Below are 17527 nucleotides of genomic sequence, written 5' to 3' on the forward strand. Positions count from 1 at the left end.
CATAAAAACAATTTTTAACAATTTTTATAAATTTTGAGTTCCAAATTCTATCCCTCCCTCCATCCCCTCCCCCGCTCAAGACAGTAAGCAATCTGATATGGGTTAATTGTGTGCTGAATGATTGCCCTTTAGATCACACCGACACTCAGAACTGGGTCACTGACATGACTCTGGACTAGGAAGTTACCCTTTCTGATTTTCATCTCTGCTATTCTCCCATCACTCCACTCCCTCAGCCCTCCCTCCTCCTAAAACTAGGCTTAATAGAACCATTAATCTTGAGCTAAAAGGGACCTCAGAGGCCATCTTCATTTTACAGATGAGGAAACTGAGGCCAGGGAGATTAAGTGATTGGTCTATGGTCATACAAGTTGTGTAAGTCAGACATTTGAACCCAGATCCTTTGACTTGGAGTCATACTGCCTTCCTGAAAAAAAAAAAAAAGTGACTTCTTCCCCATTTTCTCGGTAAAATTCTGGCTTCTGATTTCTTCTTTCCACAGTCATAGGATCCCAGATTTAAAGCAGAGATAAACCTTTGAGATCCTCAGTTCCAACTCCCCTCCTTTTATAGATAAGGCCCAGAGATGTGTCGCCTCTCTAACTTATCAGTTCAACCATACACTGGCTCTGCATCACCTTGACTCCATGGCCCCATCACCATTCATACTCCATTGAATGCTCAACCCTGGGTAATCGTCTGGCCCAATGGAGGAGGAAATCTGACCACTGCGCCCAGAAAGTCCACTACAACTTCATGTTATTTAATTTTATTTGGGTTCTCATGGGGGTTTTATAAACTCTTTGATTGACTATCCCACCCCCTTCAATAGCTATTCAATACCTTCTTTTCTCTCCAGATCCTAACAGCTCTTCTACCTTCCTATGTCTGAATAGTTACACTCATTTCCTGTTTTACTGAGAAAAAGAGATCATATATTGTCCCCAAATCTCTTCTTCCCTACTCTAGACTCAAAGTTCTTTTACAGCTTCACCCCATCCTCTCAGGATAAGGTGGCTCTCTCTCCTTGCCAAAGTCGAGTCTTTCTCCCTACACCCTCAAAAGAGCTTCTCCCCAGGAGCTTGCCTCATCAATTTTTCCATCTCTAGTTCTCATCTTCAGTTTCCCCCCTCCTGGTTTTTGCCCTGTTACCTACAACATACTCCTATCTACCCCACTCTTAAAAAAAAAACCCAAAAACTTCATTTGCCCCTGCTATTCCTTCTAGTTATCATCCTATATTTTCTTTTTTGTTGTTCAATCATTTCAGTCATGGCTGACTCCTTCATGATCCCATTTGGGATTTTCTTGGTGAAGATCCTGGAGTGATTTGCCATCTCCTTCTCCAGCTCAAAATGAGTTCCCTGAACTCAACAGGGGAGGAAACTGAGGTCAACAGGGTTAAGTGACTTGCCTAGGGTGACACAGATAAATTTCTGAGGTGAAATTTGAACTCAGGAAGAGTCTTCCTGACTCCAGGTGAGGCATTCTATCTACTGTGGCATCTAGCCATCGTTCAGTTTACAGATGAGGAAACTGAAGCCCAGAGAGATTGTGACTTGCCCAAGGTCACATAGTTGTAAGACAGGATTTGAACTGATATCCTCCAACTCCAAATCTAATAGCACATTCCACTGCACCACACTGCCTGTTTCACACATTCTAGGCCCTTTCTCTGTATGTTAAAAATCCACAAAATGGCAGCCAGAGTCTTACTTTGAAAGCCCTCTTTCTGTTGCCTTTCTAGGACCCAAATACTAGTAGTGAGATCTTAGTGTAAGAATAATAATCCAGACTTATCTCTGGCTTCTGTAGATGAGGATAACTTACTTAGACTAAGTAAGCCTGGATAGGAGGTGACCTAGTTCTTCCAGAGGACAGAATTAGGATCAAGAAGGACAATTTGCAAAGAGGAACATCTAGGCTCTCAAGCAAAGAATACCCAGATCTCTTATCTAATCTTCTTTTCCCTCCTGAAGTCTGACATAGTCTTTAAGTTGTTCTTTGGTGTCCCCATAGCTCAGCATGTCCAAATGGAACACTTAATCTTTCCCCATAAACCTATCTGCTCCTTCCACAAACTTCCCTATTTCTTTTGAGGTCACCACCATCCTCCCAGTCACCCAGCCTCATATCCTTGGAGGCATCTATGACTCACCCTGACATTCAGTCAGTTGCCACATCTCATCAGTTCCATCTCCACGATATCTTTCATAACCAAAGCCTTCTTCCTACTCACACAATCACCAAGCTACTTCATCATCTCTCATTTGTGCTACTGTAATAGGCAATCTCCTGATCAGTGTCCTCGATAATCCATCTTCCATGTCTCTTCCGTGTGTCATCTCAAGAAGGTGAGCTCCTTGAGAAAGGAAGGGGCTTGCCTCAGTCAGACTGAAACCTGTTAAAAGACTTTAGCTTGAAAAGGCCAAGGTCTCCCACTACATCCAGTCAGTTTGATCTATACCTGGCCACTGGACGCAGATGGTTCCAGAGGAGAAAGTGAGGCTGGTGACTTTGCACAGCCCTCCCTCACATAGTCATGGCATCACCTTCCTGACCTCACGGTCCTCTTTGAGAACAAAGGACAAACAGCAGCAGCACCAATCTTCCTTTTCTATTTTTGTCCCTAGCACTTAACACAGACAGTGCTTTGCATAGAGTGAGTGCTTAATGATTTCTCATTCATTCACTCATTCATTGAAAAATAACCTTCCAAAGAAAGAAGATAGATTATGTCACTTTTCCTTTTCAAAAACCTTCAGTGGGTTCCCAAATTTCTAGAGTAGAAGGTCTTATTTAACCCAGGGCCCTTGAACTTGAGTTTTTAAAAAATATATTTTGATGACTATATTTTAACATAATTAATATTTTAATAATTACAATTACAGTATATAATTACATTACAGTATTATAATTTAACAGTTTTATTACCATTAAATATAATATAATTAAATTTTGTAATCTTATGGGTTTTATTTTGCACCTTTAAAAACCTTATTGTGAGGAGTCTAAAGCCTTCCCCAGACTTCCAGAAAGGCCCATACCACTCTAAAAAAGGTTAAGAACTTCTGTTCTAGACCAGGGCTGCTAATACTTTTTCCACTCATCACCCCTTCCTCGGTCCACAGTTTAAGAAGTACTATTACAATGTAATACAATCCTTAGGCTGGCATTTAAGGCCCTCCGCGATCTGGTCCTTGCTTAACCTTTCAAATCTCATTCCACACTCACTACTCCCTTTAAAAAAATTACTTCATTTTAAATTCAGTGAACAAAACAAGATTTCCATTAATACAGTACAATAAAAAAGATGATTGCACATGAAACTACAAATCTATCAAGTACAACTTGCTATTTCCTCCAAATATACAAAGTTATCGTGTAAATATTTTTCCCTTTTTTTCTTCCCTCTGCTCCCTACCATAAAGATGGCTTCCATTAGACACAGATATATAGATATAGATATATAAAATTATTCTACATGTAATTCTATTTATCAGTTCTTTCTCTGGATGCAGCTTAGTGTCTCTCTTTATATGACTTTTAATTTTAATGTGCATATAATAGTCAAAATATGACAATCATTCAAAGTCACTCTTTTTTTTCTTTTTGGAGGGGGGAGTGCAGGGCAATTGGGGTTAAGTGACTTGCCCAAGGTCACATGGATAGTAAGTGTTAAGTGTCTAAGGCCAGATTTGAACTCAGGTCCTCCTGACTCCAAAGCCAGTGCTCTATTCACTGTGCCACCTAGCTGGCCCCTCAAAGTCACTCTTAAAATAATATTGCTGTTACTGTATACTATGTTCTCTTGGTTTTGCTCACTTCACTATCATTTCATGTGTCTTTCCTTGCCTTTATAAGAACATTAAGTTCACCATTTTTTTTTTTAAAGCAATCGGGGTTAAGTAACTTGCTCAAGGTTACAGGGCCAGTTATTTCTGGGTGTGGTGCCGAGTATTTGAGCCCAGATTTGATCCAGGTTATCCCGACACTGGAGCCGGTGCTCTTACTCACTGAGCCACCTGGCTGCCCCTAAGCAAATGGGATTAAGTAACTTGCTCAAGGTTAAACGGCCAGGTGTTTCTGGGTGTGGTGCTGAGTGTGTGAGCCCAGCATTTGATCTCCAGGTCCTCCCGACACTGGAGCCGGTGCTCTTACTAGCTGAGCCCCCTGGCCGCCCCTAAGCAATTGGGGTTAAGTAACTCGCTCAAGGTTACATGGCCAGGTGTTTCTGGGTGGGTGCTAAGTGTCTGAGCCCGGGATTCGATCTCCAGGTCTTCTCAACACTGGAGCCGGTGCTTTTACTCGCTGTGCTACCTGGCCGCCCCAAGTTCACCATTTCTTACAGCACAGCAGTTTCCATCACTACCACATACCACAACTCCCTCGGCCATTCCCCAATTCCTTTTCATGAGCCCTATGTTCTTGTACTCAGTATCTATTCATTCCATCTCCCAAGCCCAAAATGGATTCTTTCCTCATCATTGCTCCTCACAATCTTGTTTTCCTTCTAAAATCCTTATTTTGTTCAGGGGCTGGCTACTTCCTCCTCCATGATGCCTCCTGCAAACTATTAGTGCCCTTCTGCCACCTCAATTTTTGTTGTACATATTTCCTAGTAGAATGTAAGCTACTTGAGGGCAGGGATTGTGTCTTTGTATTCCTAACACCTTACTCATAGTAGGAGTTTAGGAGTTTAATAAATTCTTGTTATTCATATGTAATAGGGAAATATGTTTTGCATGACTGAATATGAATAACCTATGTCAAATTTTTTGCCTTCTCAATGAGGGGAGAAGGGAAGGAAGGAAGGAGAGAATTTGAAACTCAAAGTTTTAAGAAATAAATGTTTAAAAATGACTTTACTTGTAACTGGGGGAAAAGATAAAATATTAAATTAAAAAAAGAACCCTTAAAAAAATGCTTGTTATTGATCTGAAAGTCAGAGAGAACAGGTTCAAGAAGGGTTGACTTACTTTGGTGTTGAACAGAAAGGTGTGACTGTGGGAATGGCCAGGCTCCAAGCCCCCAAGGTCAAACATAACTGAGGCCAGCGAGTCATTTTGAAGAACATCTTCATCATAGAGGGTAAGCTCGAGTATATTCTGAAACATGGGAGTTGGTCACACAAAATGGAACAGGAATGAAGTGGGATGAGGTAGGAGATTTCAGGAATAGCCTGGGACCATCCTCTAAACAAATGGGCCATTGGAACACAATCACAGAGCACTGGGCTCTCCTCTCCCCTTCAGTGCTTGACTTTAACTCCTCACCTTCACAGCTTCATGGATCTGAAATCGGAAGGTTGTATTCCACTCTGGATCGCTGCAGTTGGGAACCACCTTTGTCCGAAAAGTGAATGGTGAGGATGTAGGGAGTCGTACTTCCACAAAGCAGTCTGCCTCAGACACTGGAAAAGAGGGGTGGTAGGTGAGAGTAATCATCTTTCTGCTTTCTATAGATATGTGGCCTCTGTCCCTGAAGAAGTCATCTGGATAATGAATAGAATTCTGTACTCGGCATTAGGAAGACTTGAGTTTAAATCTGACCTCAGATAACTACCTGTGTAACCATGTAAATGATTTATTTAATCTCTCTTTGCCTCAGTTTCCTCATCTGTAAAATGGGGATAATAATAGGACCTACTTCACAGAGTTGTGAGGAGCAAATGAGATAAAATGTAGATATTATATGTGTACATATACATATGTCATATATATTTAATATATATTATTATACTCAGAACACATAAGGACTACTTAACTGCTAGAACCTGTTGGGATAAGATGGGGAAGTCACTCATTTTATTCCTTCCAGTGAGATGAAGAACCACCAAGCCTTACCATCTGCCTTGCCTCTTAAACCCTCCAGGCTCCCCCTCCCCCCACTGTCTTCTAATGGACTGACTTGACCTGCTGCCCCTTTCCATTTACCCTGAAAACTGAGCTTTCTTTTATGTGTTATCTCCCCCAATTAAGAGTTTGACCTTTAAAGCAGAACTGACTCAATTTTCCTATTTGTATTTCCCGCATTTAGCACAGTGATTGGCAAATGGTAAGCATTTAATAAGTGCTTTTTCCATTTCTTGGAAATTTTCAATTTCCATCCCATTCCATTCATTCATTCACCCACTCATTCAAAAGGAACTAAAAAGGAAGAGATTAGTGGAAGACTCACATATGTCGGTGTGCTTGACGTTTCTGGCTCTCACCACTTTCACTTGAAGGTCATAATGAGGGTAGATCTCACGCTGCAATAACAGAAGCTTCTTGGACTCAATCCCAGGGAGCCTGAAGGCCCCAAAAACCTCTCTCTATACCATCCCACCCTCAAAAGAGCAGCAGCTCAAGTCTGGCTACAAAGGTAGCAAAGTTCTAGACCATGAATGTTATGTGGAGGGAGGTCCAAGGATCAGAGATGACTCCACAAACCCCAGTTCCCCGGACTGGGCAGCACCAAAGACAGTTAAGGAGTCAATTTGTATAAACTGGTCATATGTAAATGAAGCAAGTAAGGCCCACCAGCCCACTAGCTCCAAAGCAGAGGTCAAATGGCTCAGCCTCCCAGACAAGGTTTTAGAAATTCTGAGGTCATGGTGGGGTCATGGGGCTTGAACTGGTCTGACTGGTTCTAGAAGAGCCTTCAGTTCTAGACTCCTGCATGCAGAATGGAAAAGGGAGAGAGAAGGTGGCAATGTTAAGCTCCTGTCAGGGAGTGAAACTTCTCCATCAAAAGACCAGGGGAGTGAGACACAGCAGAAAGGGGTTAGAGATGGGTAAGAGGGGAGTTCTGATGACATTACACCTTTTGGAAAGGAATGAAGGGGTAGAATTCTACAGATACCTCTACCCTTCCTTCCCTAAGCAGACACTGTAATCAGGGACAATGTCCATGATTTTAAAAGACAGAAACAATAACTAAAACAAAAAGCACATTAGTTACTCAACATTCATTTGACAATGATATTGTTTCCCTTTGAGAACAGATGAGCATTTTCCAACCCTCCTCTCCATTCAGTCTCTCCAAAGAATAACCCCACCAAATTCATAGGGACCAGGATAAGAGCAGAACACTCCTAAATGAAACAACCCTTTGCAGGGATGGATTTATTGTTCGTTTGGGTTCCCTGGATTCCAGAGCTGGGGCTCTTCCTTCTTAGAGACCAAAGGCCCTGCCCACTCACCTCCAACTTCCATATTCCCCACTTCCTAAGGAAAAGATTTTGCCAGTGTTATTACCTTCCAGTGTCTTGGTTGAAATCCCCTTTTTTCTCTCTTCTGGAACAGCACTGCACCCAGGACTGGCAACACCCTGCCTGCAAGCTGCCGTGGCAAACTGGTCCACAGCATAGTTGGGTGGGGACCAATTCTCAAAGCTGGTGCTGCCTGGACGGTGTGTTCAGTTGTGAGGGCAGGCAGTCAGTCACTCATCCTGCCTCTCCTCTGGTTAACATTTAACTTGCCTGACCGGCAGCACCACCAGGTGGAACAGGGCAGGGCCCAGGCATCTTGGCTAAGGCTACAGAGATAGAGATAGGGCAATCAAGCACAGGGGGCAGCCCACTGGAGGAGAGAGGTGGGGGGTTAACAGGTGAGTTTGCCTAGACAGGAGGCATAGAGCCATGTTGACTGGCTGCCACCATGCAAGAGGGTTTATCAGCAAAGGGATGGGTCCTTAAGATGGCTGGCTACCTCCTAACCCAGAGATGGGTGCCGAGGTTATTATAAGATGAAGTCCTAAAGAACCAGTCTAGCCTCCCCATAATCATCTCCTTACTTCTACTTTATGACACTGAAATCTTCCCCTACAAGGATCTCACAACTCCATGAGATAAGCAGGACATACATATATGATTCCCTTTCTATAGATTAAAAAACTGGAGCTCAGATAGATTAAGTATTTCCCTCTAAAATCACAAAACTAGTGAATGGTAAGTGGCCAGGAAATTATATTAAAAAATTATATAAAAAACCCATTATATATGGGGTTCCTGACTACACTGAAATTTTGAGGGTACCACACATAACTCTCAGGTTCTACACACTAGCCTTCTAAGGCAGGAAAAGGGTTCTTTACTTTGACCTCAGAATGTTTTTAAATGGATAAAATAAAATTCATAGAAATCTTTTGGTGCAGTATGAGGTAGGTGCAAAGGTGTTTTTAGACTGGTATGTGCCCCATGGTCTCTGCCCAGCCAACCTTCCCTGAATACGGTTCATCTGATTTACTGGGTGCCAAACGTACTTTTTACACAGAAGAGACACAGTAGCCAATCTGACCAGAGAACAACCTGACCCATCAGGAAAATCCTCTCTCTTAGTGAAGACAAGAAGGGCAATAGAAGACATTAGGTCTGTCTTTCCTGTGGCTATCAGCCCTCAAGCTTTAACAGGAGGATCCCATATAAAAGCTAACCTTTTCCACCTCAGGCAGTCACCACCACCACTGACACAGAGGCAGTTACCAGAGCTATTTTTTCTCCTGCAAAAATCAGGTCATTCTCTTCCCGACCCTCATCCCCAAGCTGGAGTTTGGGTAAATAATATCTAAATGTAAAATTACTCAGAGAAAAAAGAAAGTAATACACAGGGCAAGTGGAGAATAGAAATTCAAGTGATTGCATGTGTGCCAAAGGAGAAAGCCGGCTTTTCTTCTTGAACTGAGGCACCAGTTCAAACACCCTACCACCATAGCTTCCATGGCAGTTTGCAGAACCCTGCAGAAATAAACCACAAACCTAGAAACTAATTCCCCTGGTGAGGCTGCCTTCCAGTCATAGGAGACAGTGCCAGTAATAAGGTCTGACCTTGGACTCAGGGACTCAGCTATGCTCAGCTCTAACTTCAGTTCCACTGTAATTGTCCCATACTTTCGCTCATGGCACTGGCCTTGTTTGTAAGGTTCAGATCATCCCAGACAGCCTGCTGAATGACATTCTGAGAGAAAACGGTAAATGGGAGATAAAATTTGCCATCTTCTCCACTCACAGAGAACCATTCTGGTGGCTTACTGTAGACTAGAGGATGAATGGCCTGACTCAGAGGAGACCCCATGCATCAGCACCCAACCAATTATATGCCAATGCCTCACAACGTTCATTGTGATGATCCTAGACAAAATGACGAGAGCTAAGGGAGCAGGATATGTGACTGACCAAAAAGAAGAGGGAAGGGGAAGAATTTCTGGGTCCTTCACTTTTAGCTGCTCCAGAGAACGAAAGATAAAGGGGAAAGAAATTCACAAATTCTTCCGAAAGGACTTATGGTTCCTTTCCTTCTGTTTACAAATAAGTCCATGTCTCCCCTATCCTGGAAAAAACTTCATTTGATCCTGCTATCTCCCCTACCATCCTATATCTCTTACCCCTTTGTAGCTATAGACTCCTAGAAAAGGCTATCAACACAGTAGGTGTCTCCATTTCCTCTGCTCTTCTAAAATTAACCCCTTATGCTCTGGCTTCCAACCTTTATCATTCCACCAAAACTGCTCTCTCCAAAGTTAGAATCACTTAGATGCCAAATCCAATGGCCTTTTCTCAATTCTCATTCTCCGTGACCTCTCTGTAGCCTTTGACACCACTGGATGGATGTCCACTGACCCCTCTTTCCTCCTTGATACTCTCTTCTCTCTAGGTTTTGGGGACACTCTCTCCTGGTTCCCTTCCTACTTAAGTGACCACTCCCTTCTCTGTCTCCTTCGTTGGATCCTTTTCCAGATCATACCCTCTAGCTGTAAGTGGTCCTGTTTTCTCCCGAGCCCTCTTCTCTTCTCCCTCTATACTGCTTCACTTGGTGATCTCATCAGCTCCCATGGATTTAATTACCATTTTTAATGCTCATGATTCTCTCTCAAATCTACCCATCCTACCCCAACCTCTCTGCTGACATCCAATCACTAACCTCCTTTCAGGCATTTCAAACTGGATGTGCAGAAGACATCTTAAACTCAGTATGTCCAAAACAACACTCATTATCTTTCCCTCTAAACTCTCTCCCCCTCCTACCTTCTCTATTACAGTAGAGAACATCATCCTCCCATCCCTCAGGCTCACCACCTACGAGTCAGCCTGCATCCTCCCTGTTTCTCTGCCGCCAAATCTAAGCTGTTGCCAAAGCCTGGCAATTTTACCTTTGCAACATGTCTTGAATTTGTTCCCTTCTCTACTCTTGGCACCACCACCCCTCTAGTGCAGGCCCTCACCAGTTCATGCCTGTATTACTGCAACAGCCTGTAGTGTGGGTCTGTCTGCCTCAAGTCTCTCCCCATACCTATGCATCCTCCATTCAGCCACCAAAGTGATTTTCCTAAAGTGCAGATCTGATCATGTCACTCCCCTACTCAATAAGCTCCCTATTGCTTCCAGGAGAAAGTATAAAATGCTCCGTTTGGCATTCAAAGTCGTTTATAACATAGCCCCCCTCCTACCTTCTCAGTCCTCTTACACATTTCTCCCCAACATACACTCTTCAACCCAGTGACACTGGCCTCCTGGCTGTTCCATGAACAAGACAATTCATCTCTCAGCCTTCTCTCTGGCTGTCCATTGTGCCTAGAATGCTCTCCCTTTTCTGCTCTGACTACTGACCTCCCTGGCTTCAAGTCCCAACTAAAATCGCACCTGCTACAGGAAGCCTTCCCCAACTCCTCTGAATCCTGTTCCTTCTCTGTTAATTACTTTCTATTTATTCTCTATATAGCTTGCTTTGCCTATGTTACATGTTGTCTCATCCATTAGATTATAAGCTCCTTGAGGGCAGGGAACGTCTTTTGCCTTTTTGTATCACCAGAGCTTAGTGCCTGGGACATAGTAGGTGCTTTAAAAAGTTTACTGATTGATTAATCAATAGTGAAGAAATAGCAATGTGAAAAAAAAGTCAAAATACACATAATACTGTGTAATATAAACAATAGCTCTGGAGTTTCTGAAGTTATCTGTTCCCTGCCATAATCACATTAGTACCCAAACTATTTATTTCCTTCCAACTGCCTTTCCATCACCCTCTCGTCACTCTCCCCCACCCCTTATTTTTTTTAATCAATTTTTAGTTTTCAACATTCACTTTCATAAGATTTTAGTTCAAAATTTTCTCCCCATCTCTCCCCTCCCACCACCCTAAGACAGCATGTAATTTGATATAGGCTCTATATATACATTCATATTGAACCTATTTACACATTAGTCATGTTGTAAAGAAGAATTAGAAACAACGGGAAAAACCACAAGGAAAAAAAGAAAGAAAAAAAGAGCAAATAATATGCTATTCAGACTCCATAGTTCTCTTTCTGGACAGACATGGAGAGCATTTTTCATCATGAGTCCTTTGGAGTTGTCTTAGATCATTGCATCGCTAAGAAGAGCTAGGTCTATCAAAGTTAGTCATTGTACATTGTGGCTGTTACTATGTGCAACGTTCTCCTGGTTCTGCTCACTCCACTCATGTCTTTCCAGGTTTTTCTGCAGTCTGCCTGCTCACCATTTCTTATAATGCAATAGTATTCCATTATATTCACATACCACAACTTGTTTAGCCATTCCCCAATTGATGAACATCCCCTCAATTTCCAATTCTTTGCCACCACAAAAAGAGCTGCTATAAGTATTTTTGGACATGTGGGTCCTTTTCCCATTTGTATGATTGCTTTGGGATACAGACCTAGAACCCACCCCTTATTTTTATAGGAATCCCTTACAGGGCACAAGAGGAAGAGGAGGCAGAGGGGACAGATCACTCCTGAAGTCAACAGTAGAAGTGAATAATGTGGGATAACTCAAGGACCTAAAAAAAACACATCTTTATGAAGCTTTCCAGAATCGTTCCCTTCCCTTCTAGCCCTAGCCCTGAATCACCCTTCTACACAGGGTAGGCTGGGGAAGAGGTGCCAGATCGTACCACAGTAAAGAGGGTTGGACCAGATGAGCTGCAAGGTTCCTTCCAGTTCCAAGTCCTGTGATATTATAAAAGGGAGGCAAGGGCCAAAGTTGGATCACCCATAGCAGCTCAAATACATAAACCTGGCATTGTCCACACTTCCTTCAGCCAGGGATCCCGACTTTCCTTTTAGCTCCAAGAAACATTTGAGCATCAAGTATCATTTGCTTTTTGTTTTTTAACCAAACTCCACAAAGGGGGGTAAAAACCAAACTAGGGGTAGAAAGATTCATTAAATTTTATTATTATTATCATTATTGAAGGGAACAAGAGATCGCCGTCACCAGCTCACCCCATAAAGCTGTGATTCTTCACTGCCTTCCCCCCACCTCACTTAGTAACTGTGACAATTTCACACACAACTAAGATAAATACAGCAGGCCAAACCTCATATTGGGTAGATTTCTGCCAAAAGTAGGTGCTAGGTAGGGGTATGGCCCAAAGAGGGCTAAAGGCAGAGGGATGGAGTTGACAAAGCAGCAGCACACTACATGTAAGACCATACATAATCTTTATTCTATTGCTTTGAACAAATCTGGCTCACAATAAATGAAACCAGAGACAGAAAGTGTTAGGCCAATGCAGCATGAGCTCTAGCAGGGCTTCAGCAGGAAAGCTGAGGAGAGACCTGTTACCCACCTCCAAGCTCCACTCTTGGCAGCTGGGTCTCAGGTCTCTTCTTTGCTGTTATGTACACATGGACAAACTGGTAACTGGTCCTGTCTCTTCCGGCTTACTTGCTTCATGGCTCTCCCAAAAAGATGCCTCGTTCTCACCTATTCCTAGTTGTCCCCATCATGGCTGTCAATAATTAGCCAAAATGTTACAGCTGAGCTGGAGGCTAATAATGTATCTGTTATATCTGCAGATAGTACACACAGGTCCATGTGGAGGACTGGGACCTCGTCAGTCCATCTCTAGACCCCCTTAGCAACAGAGTCTATAGATCCCCACAAGCCTGAAGGCAATGCCAACAGCACAGGGAAAGAGATGCCAAAATGCCACAGTGAAAACAGGGTCAGGTCATTATCTCAGTAAAGGATACAGAGTTGGCCACTATGGTCACTTCTTCCAATGAGAAGGAAGGAATCCACTGCTCCATCACTCAGCCCTGCTTCCAACAACCCACTATAGGTATCAGGGCAACAAAACTGAAGTGGTCAAGCATATAGAACTCCCATTAAGGTCAGGATGCAGGATTCCTTGCCTTTGTGTCCCTGACCTGTCTACTGGGGCTGCAGAGGTCCTAATCCTTTTTTAAAGTGAGGGGTGCAACAAATTATACTGCATGCAACCACAAGTAATCCTGTTGGGGCAGGGGGGCAAGAATACAACCTAACCAGTGTTTTAGAGAATCTTGGGGGAAAGGAGACGGGTTGGCAGTGGAGTGGTGGAGGCAGGATGTACTTTAAAAGCCCATTTGCTGCTGTTGCCTTTTTCTCCGATCCCTCCCTGAATATGATCACAAATGTACTTGAGCGCTTGACTGGATCTTTTTTCTAAATGTCTCAGACACCCAACCATCTACAATATTGCAAGACAATCAACCAGCTCCCTTAAAACAAATCAGCAGACTAATATCAGGCCTATTCTGCATGGCATGCAAGCAGGGAGAGGAGGTACCTGAAATAAGATATAGCATCATCTATAGATATTAAACTAACTTTAACTTTGCTACTGGTGAATGAGCTGGGAGAGCCAACACTGCCAGGGGTATGTGAATATCATCTCACACCAAGAGCTCCAATGCAGTCCAGTCTTTATGATATCATAACTTGGCAGGACCCACAATTCTCCACTTGGACAGAGGGCGAACATAGGATCCCTTTCCTGGAAAGGTAATGATGCCCTCCTGGTCTCCCATTCATGAAGGGAGGAGGGATTGATTGTGCAGTGCAAATAGGACATATTTACATTTCCTACCCACATCTCCTAACACCTGTAGAGTTTATACAAAAATTTCTGGAGAATTAACCCCTTGCACGTCAAACATAACATAGTGCCAAATACTTGTCATTTCTGACCTCAGGAATTGTGGAAAACAGAGAGAAGGAAAAAGTAACCAAATGAAAGCAAGACAAAGATAAAGGGGAGAAGTAGAGAGGGAAATGTCTTGGGAGTGTCTAGCACCAAAACTAGACGGGAGAAAAAAAACCAACATCCTTAAATAAAAAATCAGCTGCTTTGTCTACACAGATGGTGCAGCCCCTAGAATTTTCTCTTCTCACTGGACTCTCCAGTTTGTCTGGCCTCCAAGTCTTTGTGAAGACATGTATTTACCTTTATAAAAAAGCTTTTTAATGGAAAAATTCCCCTTCAGCTACAAAAGCTCAAAACAAGTTTTCTTAGTGCATAGCAATGCAAACACTGGAGGATGTGTCTACTTCATATCCTAAGTATCAAAGAGATTTTGTGAAGTTGCCAGCAACTCAACCATACAAGTCATTTTTTCCCTCTTAAAAAGCCAACATTATTGTTGTCCGGGTTGGGAGGAGAGTCAGTCCAGAGATGCTCCAGGTTGTAAGGTACCGAGTAGTGTCCAAACGAGAAGACTCCTCAGGGAGGCATTGTCGTTTCCTAAGGAGCTTCCACTCCTTCCATTCTTCTGGGAAAGGCAGGAATTGTAGTCCGCTGACCTCAGAACACGGCTCCAGTTCAGGTGTCAGACGGGTTGACCTCTTTGGAACAGAAGTAGTGCACGACCACTCCATTGGGGTATCTGGCAAATGCGCTGCAGGGGAAGGAGAATGGGATGAGACTGAGGCTGGTTCCCAGGAAAGAAGCACCCTCCTTTACCAGGAAAAGCTTCCTGTCTTAAGCCAGCACAGAGGCAGAGTCGCCATTCATCTGTCTCTGACCAGAACAGGAGTCAAAACTGTGCCTATCCACTTCAGCCTGGCAGATATAGACCAAGAAAGAATTTAGTGATTTCCCAGGCTGGAAGTACAAGACAGTCCTAGATTCTTCAGAGTTCTCCACAATGTCAAATGTCTACTGTGCACATATCTCCTGTTAACCAACATGTGTTTGAGCATGCAAAAGCCAAAAGCAGATAAGGGGAACACACAGGCCCATGTATCAAGGCTGGCTTAGTGTCAACTGACAGACAAGCCTGCAGGCTTGTCCTGACAAAGTATCTGAAGGCAGAGCTTTCTGAGGAATCAGACTCTGAAGAGCTCCTGGTCTCCTAGGCCCACTCCCACCCACAGGAAGTCACACAATACTTGCTTTGCAGAGTCATCTATACTGAAAACCTGCAGGAATGGCAGGCTCACTCTCTGCTGAGACAGCCCATTCCATTTGTAGGCAGGACCACTGCTGAGTTTTTCTTTCTACTGAGTTGAAATGTGTCTCTGGCACTTCCACCCCTAGTCCTATTTTTGTCCTGCTAAAGGGAACAAGTCCACCCTTCTCTACTACATCCTTCCTTAAGTCTTTCCATCTCCAGGTTCAACAACCCCAGAATTCCTTCAGTTGATTCTGATAGGACATGGTTTTAACTGCCTAGGACTCAAAGCCCCAGATATGACCTGACTGCTTTGGATGCTACAATTGTGTTAATAAAGGCTAAAATCTCATAAAAGTAGCCAAGTCAGTCACCAGCTAGGTGTTTAATCTCTTTCGATTGCTTAGTACAAGCCTATTTCAAAGGGCAGGATTTAAGATTATCGATCTGTCTTTTCAATAAATGAGTCTAGAAACAGAACACACATTTACTTCATCTTATTAAGGCCAGAGATAACTCAAAGGTTAATTTTTTTCTTTTTTTTTTTACTTGCCCCTTATTTTATTTTATTTTTCCAATTTATTTATTTATTTTTAGTTTTTAACATTCATTTACGCAAGATTTTGAGTTACAAATTTTCTCCCCGTCTTTCCCCTTCCCCCCCACCCCAAGATAGCGAACCTACTGAATACCCCTTCCCCCAATCTGTTCTCTCTTTCAAAGGTTAATTTTAACTGGCTTAAAGCAGGAGGATGTAGCAGTGGCAAATATGACCACCTTTCAAGAAAAACAGAGATGTCTCCCCATACATTAGTGGTCCTGAAACTGCCTGCCCCTCCTCCTCCAAGATTTCCGTAAGAAGCAGACTGTTCACTTTTTTAAAATTCCATTTTCTTTTCTTTTCAGGTCCACATTATCTCCTTACCACTTCCCTCCACTCTCTATTCTCCCAAACTGAGAAAGTAAGAAAAACAAAACCTGTTACAAACACATATATAATCAAGGAAAATAAATTCCTGCCCTGATCAAGTCTAAAAAAAAATTTAGTCTCAATCTGCCTTCACTTTGGATATATAAAAGAAATACAAAGAAAATCTAGGAATTTAAAAAATCCAGTCCCTGCCCGTATTGCTTCGCCCCTGATCAGTCACTTCAGACACAAGGAGCCTGGCACGGGAGCATTTTAATACTCACTTGCTTGTTGCTTCCCTAAACACAGCTCATGGAAGACCCTGTGCCCCAGGAGGCGTCCCCACCCCCGGCCTGGGTCTGAGTGCAGAGCAAGGCTACCTGTTGTTAGACGAGCACCTGAAGAGGCTCAGGCCAGGCCTGTCTGAGGGGCTCACCTGTTGCCTATCTTCTTCTTACACACCATGCACAACTTCTCCTCTGTGATGATACACTTCACTTGCTGGTGGAAAATGCGCTCCTCCTGGACCTGGAGGGACACGACCAAAACCCAACAGTCTGAAATCCCCACCGGAAAGGGACAGTTACTGCATCCCTGCTCCCTCCCTCTCCCCACCCCCGTTTTCACCAACTTCTCTCACTAAGAGAGCTGGGAACTTAAGGTCAAACTCATGTCGGGATGTGACCCGTGTGTAAAGCACAAGGCTGAAAGCTCTATCGTGCCAGGGCACAGGAGGAGATCAGGACACAGACTGAGACAGAGAAGGAAGAAGAGCTCTGCTGTTCAGTACCCTTAGGAACTCGGCCTGAAGGAGGTTTTTGAGGACTTGATTGAAACGCTTCTTTTGTGCATTCTCCTCCAGGACCTTTTCCAGAAAGATGCGTATCTCATTAATCTGAGTGTTGGCTGGAAGAAGGTTGATGGCCTGGGGGCAGAGGAACACAAAGGAGGGATGGTGAGCCAGGAAGAAGAGTGAAGGATGCAGATGTTCCTCAGTCCCGCTCTAATTCTATGCATTCCTTCCCCTCGGTTTCAAGAGGGTAAACTGATGGGAAAAAGAGAAGAAAGAAAAGAAAAGAGCCTGACCTTGGTGGTGTCCAGCTTGCTGTGGTGTAATTCCAGAACCTGCAGGGCAGCTTGGAGATTAGCCTGGGGCTCCAGCAGCTCCATCTTGATTGGCCCCAAGCAGTGAACACTAGGTGGGGACAGATACATCCGAAGCAGGGACAGATACACCTGTTTCACATAAATCCAGTTAAAATACACCACTCAACTGATACCAGTAACAGTAACCTTCAGAGAAGCCCCCAACACCAGATGAAACACAGGGATGGTGAAGAGCTTAGTTCTATACTGAGGCAAGTCCAGAGGCAGCAGTTATCATCTAACACTCAGGATCACAGAATTAGAGGTGGGAGGGCCCTTAGAAGTCATGGAATCCAACCACCTCACCTTAGA

At 43.4% G+C, this 17527-nt stretch overlaps 2 protein-coding genes across 4 annotated transcripts in view; both read right to left on the bottom strand.

Annotated features, from left to right (window-relative positions):
* The window catches only part of PLA2G4F (phospholipase A2 group IVF), a 33668-nt gene extending 26156 nt beyond the window's left edge, over nt 1-7512 (bottom strand). The window contains exons 1-4 of the mRNA XM_069105821.1: nt 7242-7512; nt 6181-6253; nt 5277-5413; nt 4980-5108 (exon numbers count right to left, since the gene is read on the bottom strand). Of these exons, the coding sequence (XP_068961922.1) occupies nt 4980-5108; nt 5277-5413; nt 6181-6253; nt 7242-7352 (450 nt within the window). The 5' untranslated portion in view covers nt 7353-7512. The remainder of the gene's footprint in view (nt 1-4979; nt 5109-5276; nt 5414-6180; nt 6254-7241) is intronic.
* Nucleotides 7513-12153: 4641 nt separating this feature from the next.
* The window catches only part of VPS39 (VPS39 subunit of HOPS complex), a 56167-nt gene continuing 50793 nt past the window's right edge, over nt 12154-17527 (bottom strand). For 2 of the 3 annotated variants that reach the window (XM_069105823.1, XM_069105824.1), the window contains 4 exons: nt 17156-17305; nt 16860-16994; nt 16506-16597; nt 12154-14664 (listed from right to left, as the gene is read on the bottom strand). In XM_069105823.1, coding sequence (XP_068961924.1) covers nt 14589-14664; nt 16506-16597; nt 16860-16994; nt 17156-17305 — 453 coding nt within the window. In that variant the 3' untranslated portion in view covers nt 12154-14588. The remainder of the gene's footprint in view (nt 14665-16505; nt 16598-16859; nt 16995-17155; nt 17306-17527) is intronic. The other variant, XR_011172000.1, reaches the window with a different exon arrangement.

The sequence above is a fragment of the Petaurus breviceps genome, unplaced genomic scaffold, assembly GCF_028583685.1.
Source record: "Petaurus breviceps papuanus isolate PSGF00001 unplaced genomic scaffold, PetGlider_PUasm1.0 77, whole genome shotgun sequence".
Classification (NCBI taxonomy): domain Eukaryota; kingdom Metazoa; phylum Chordata; class Mammalia; order Diprotodontia; family Petauridae; genus Petaurus; species Petaurus breviceps.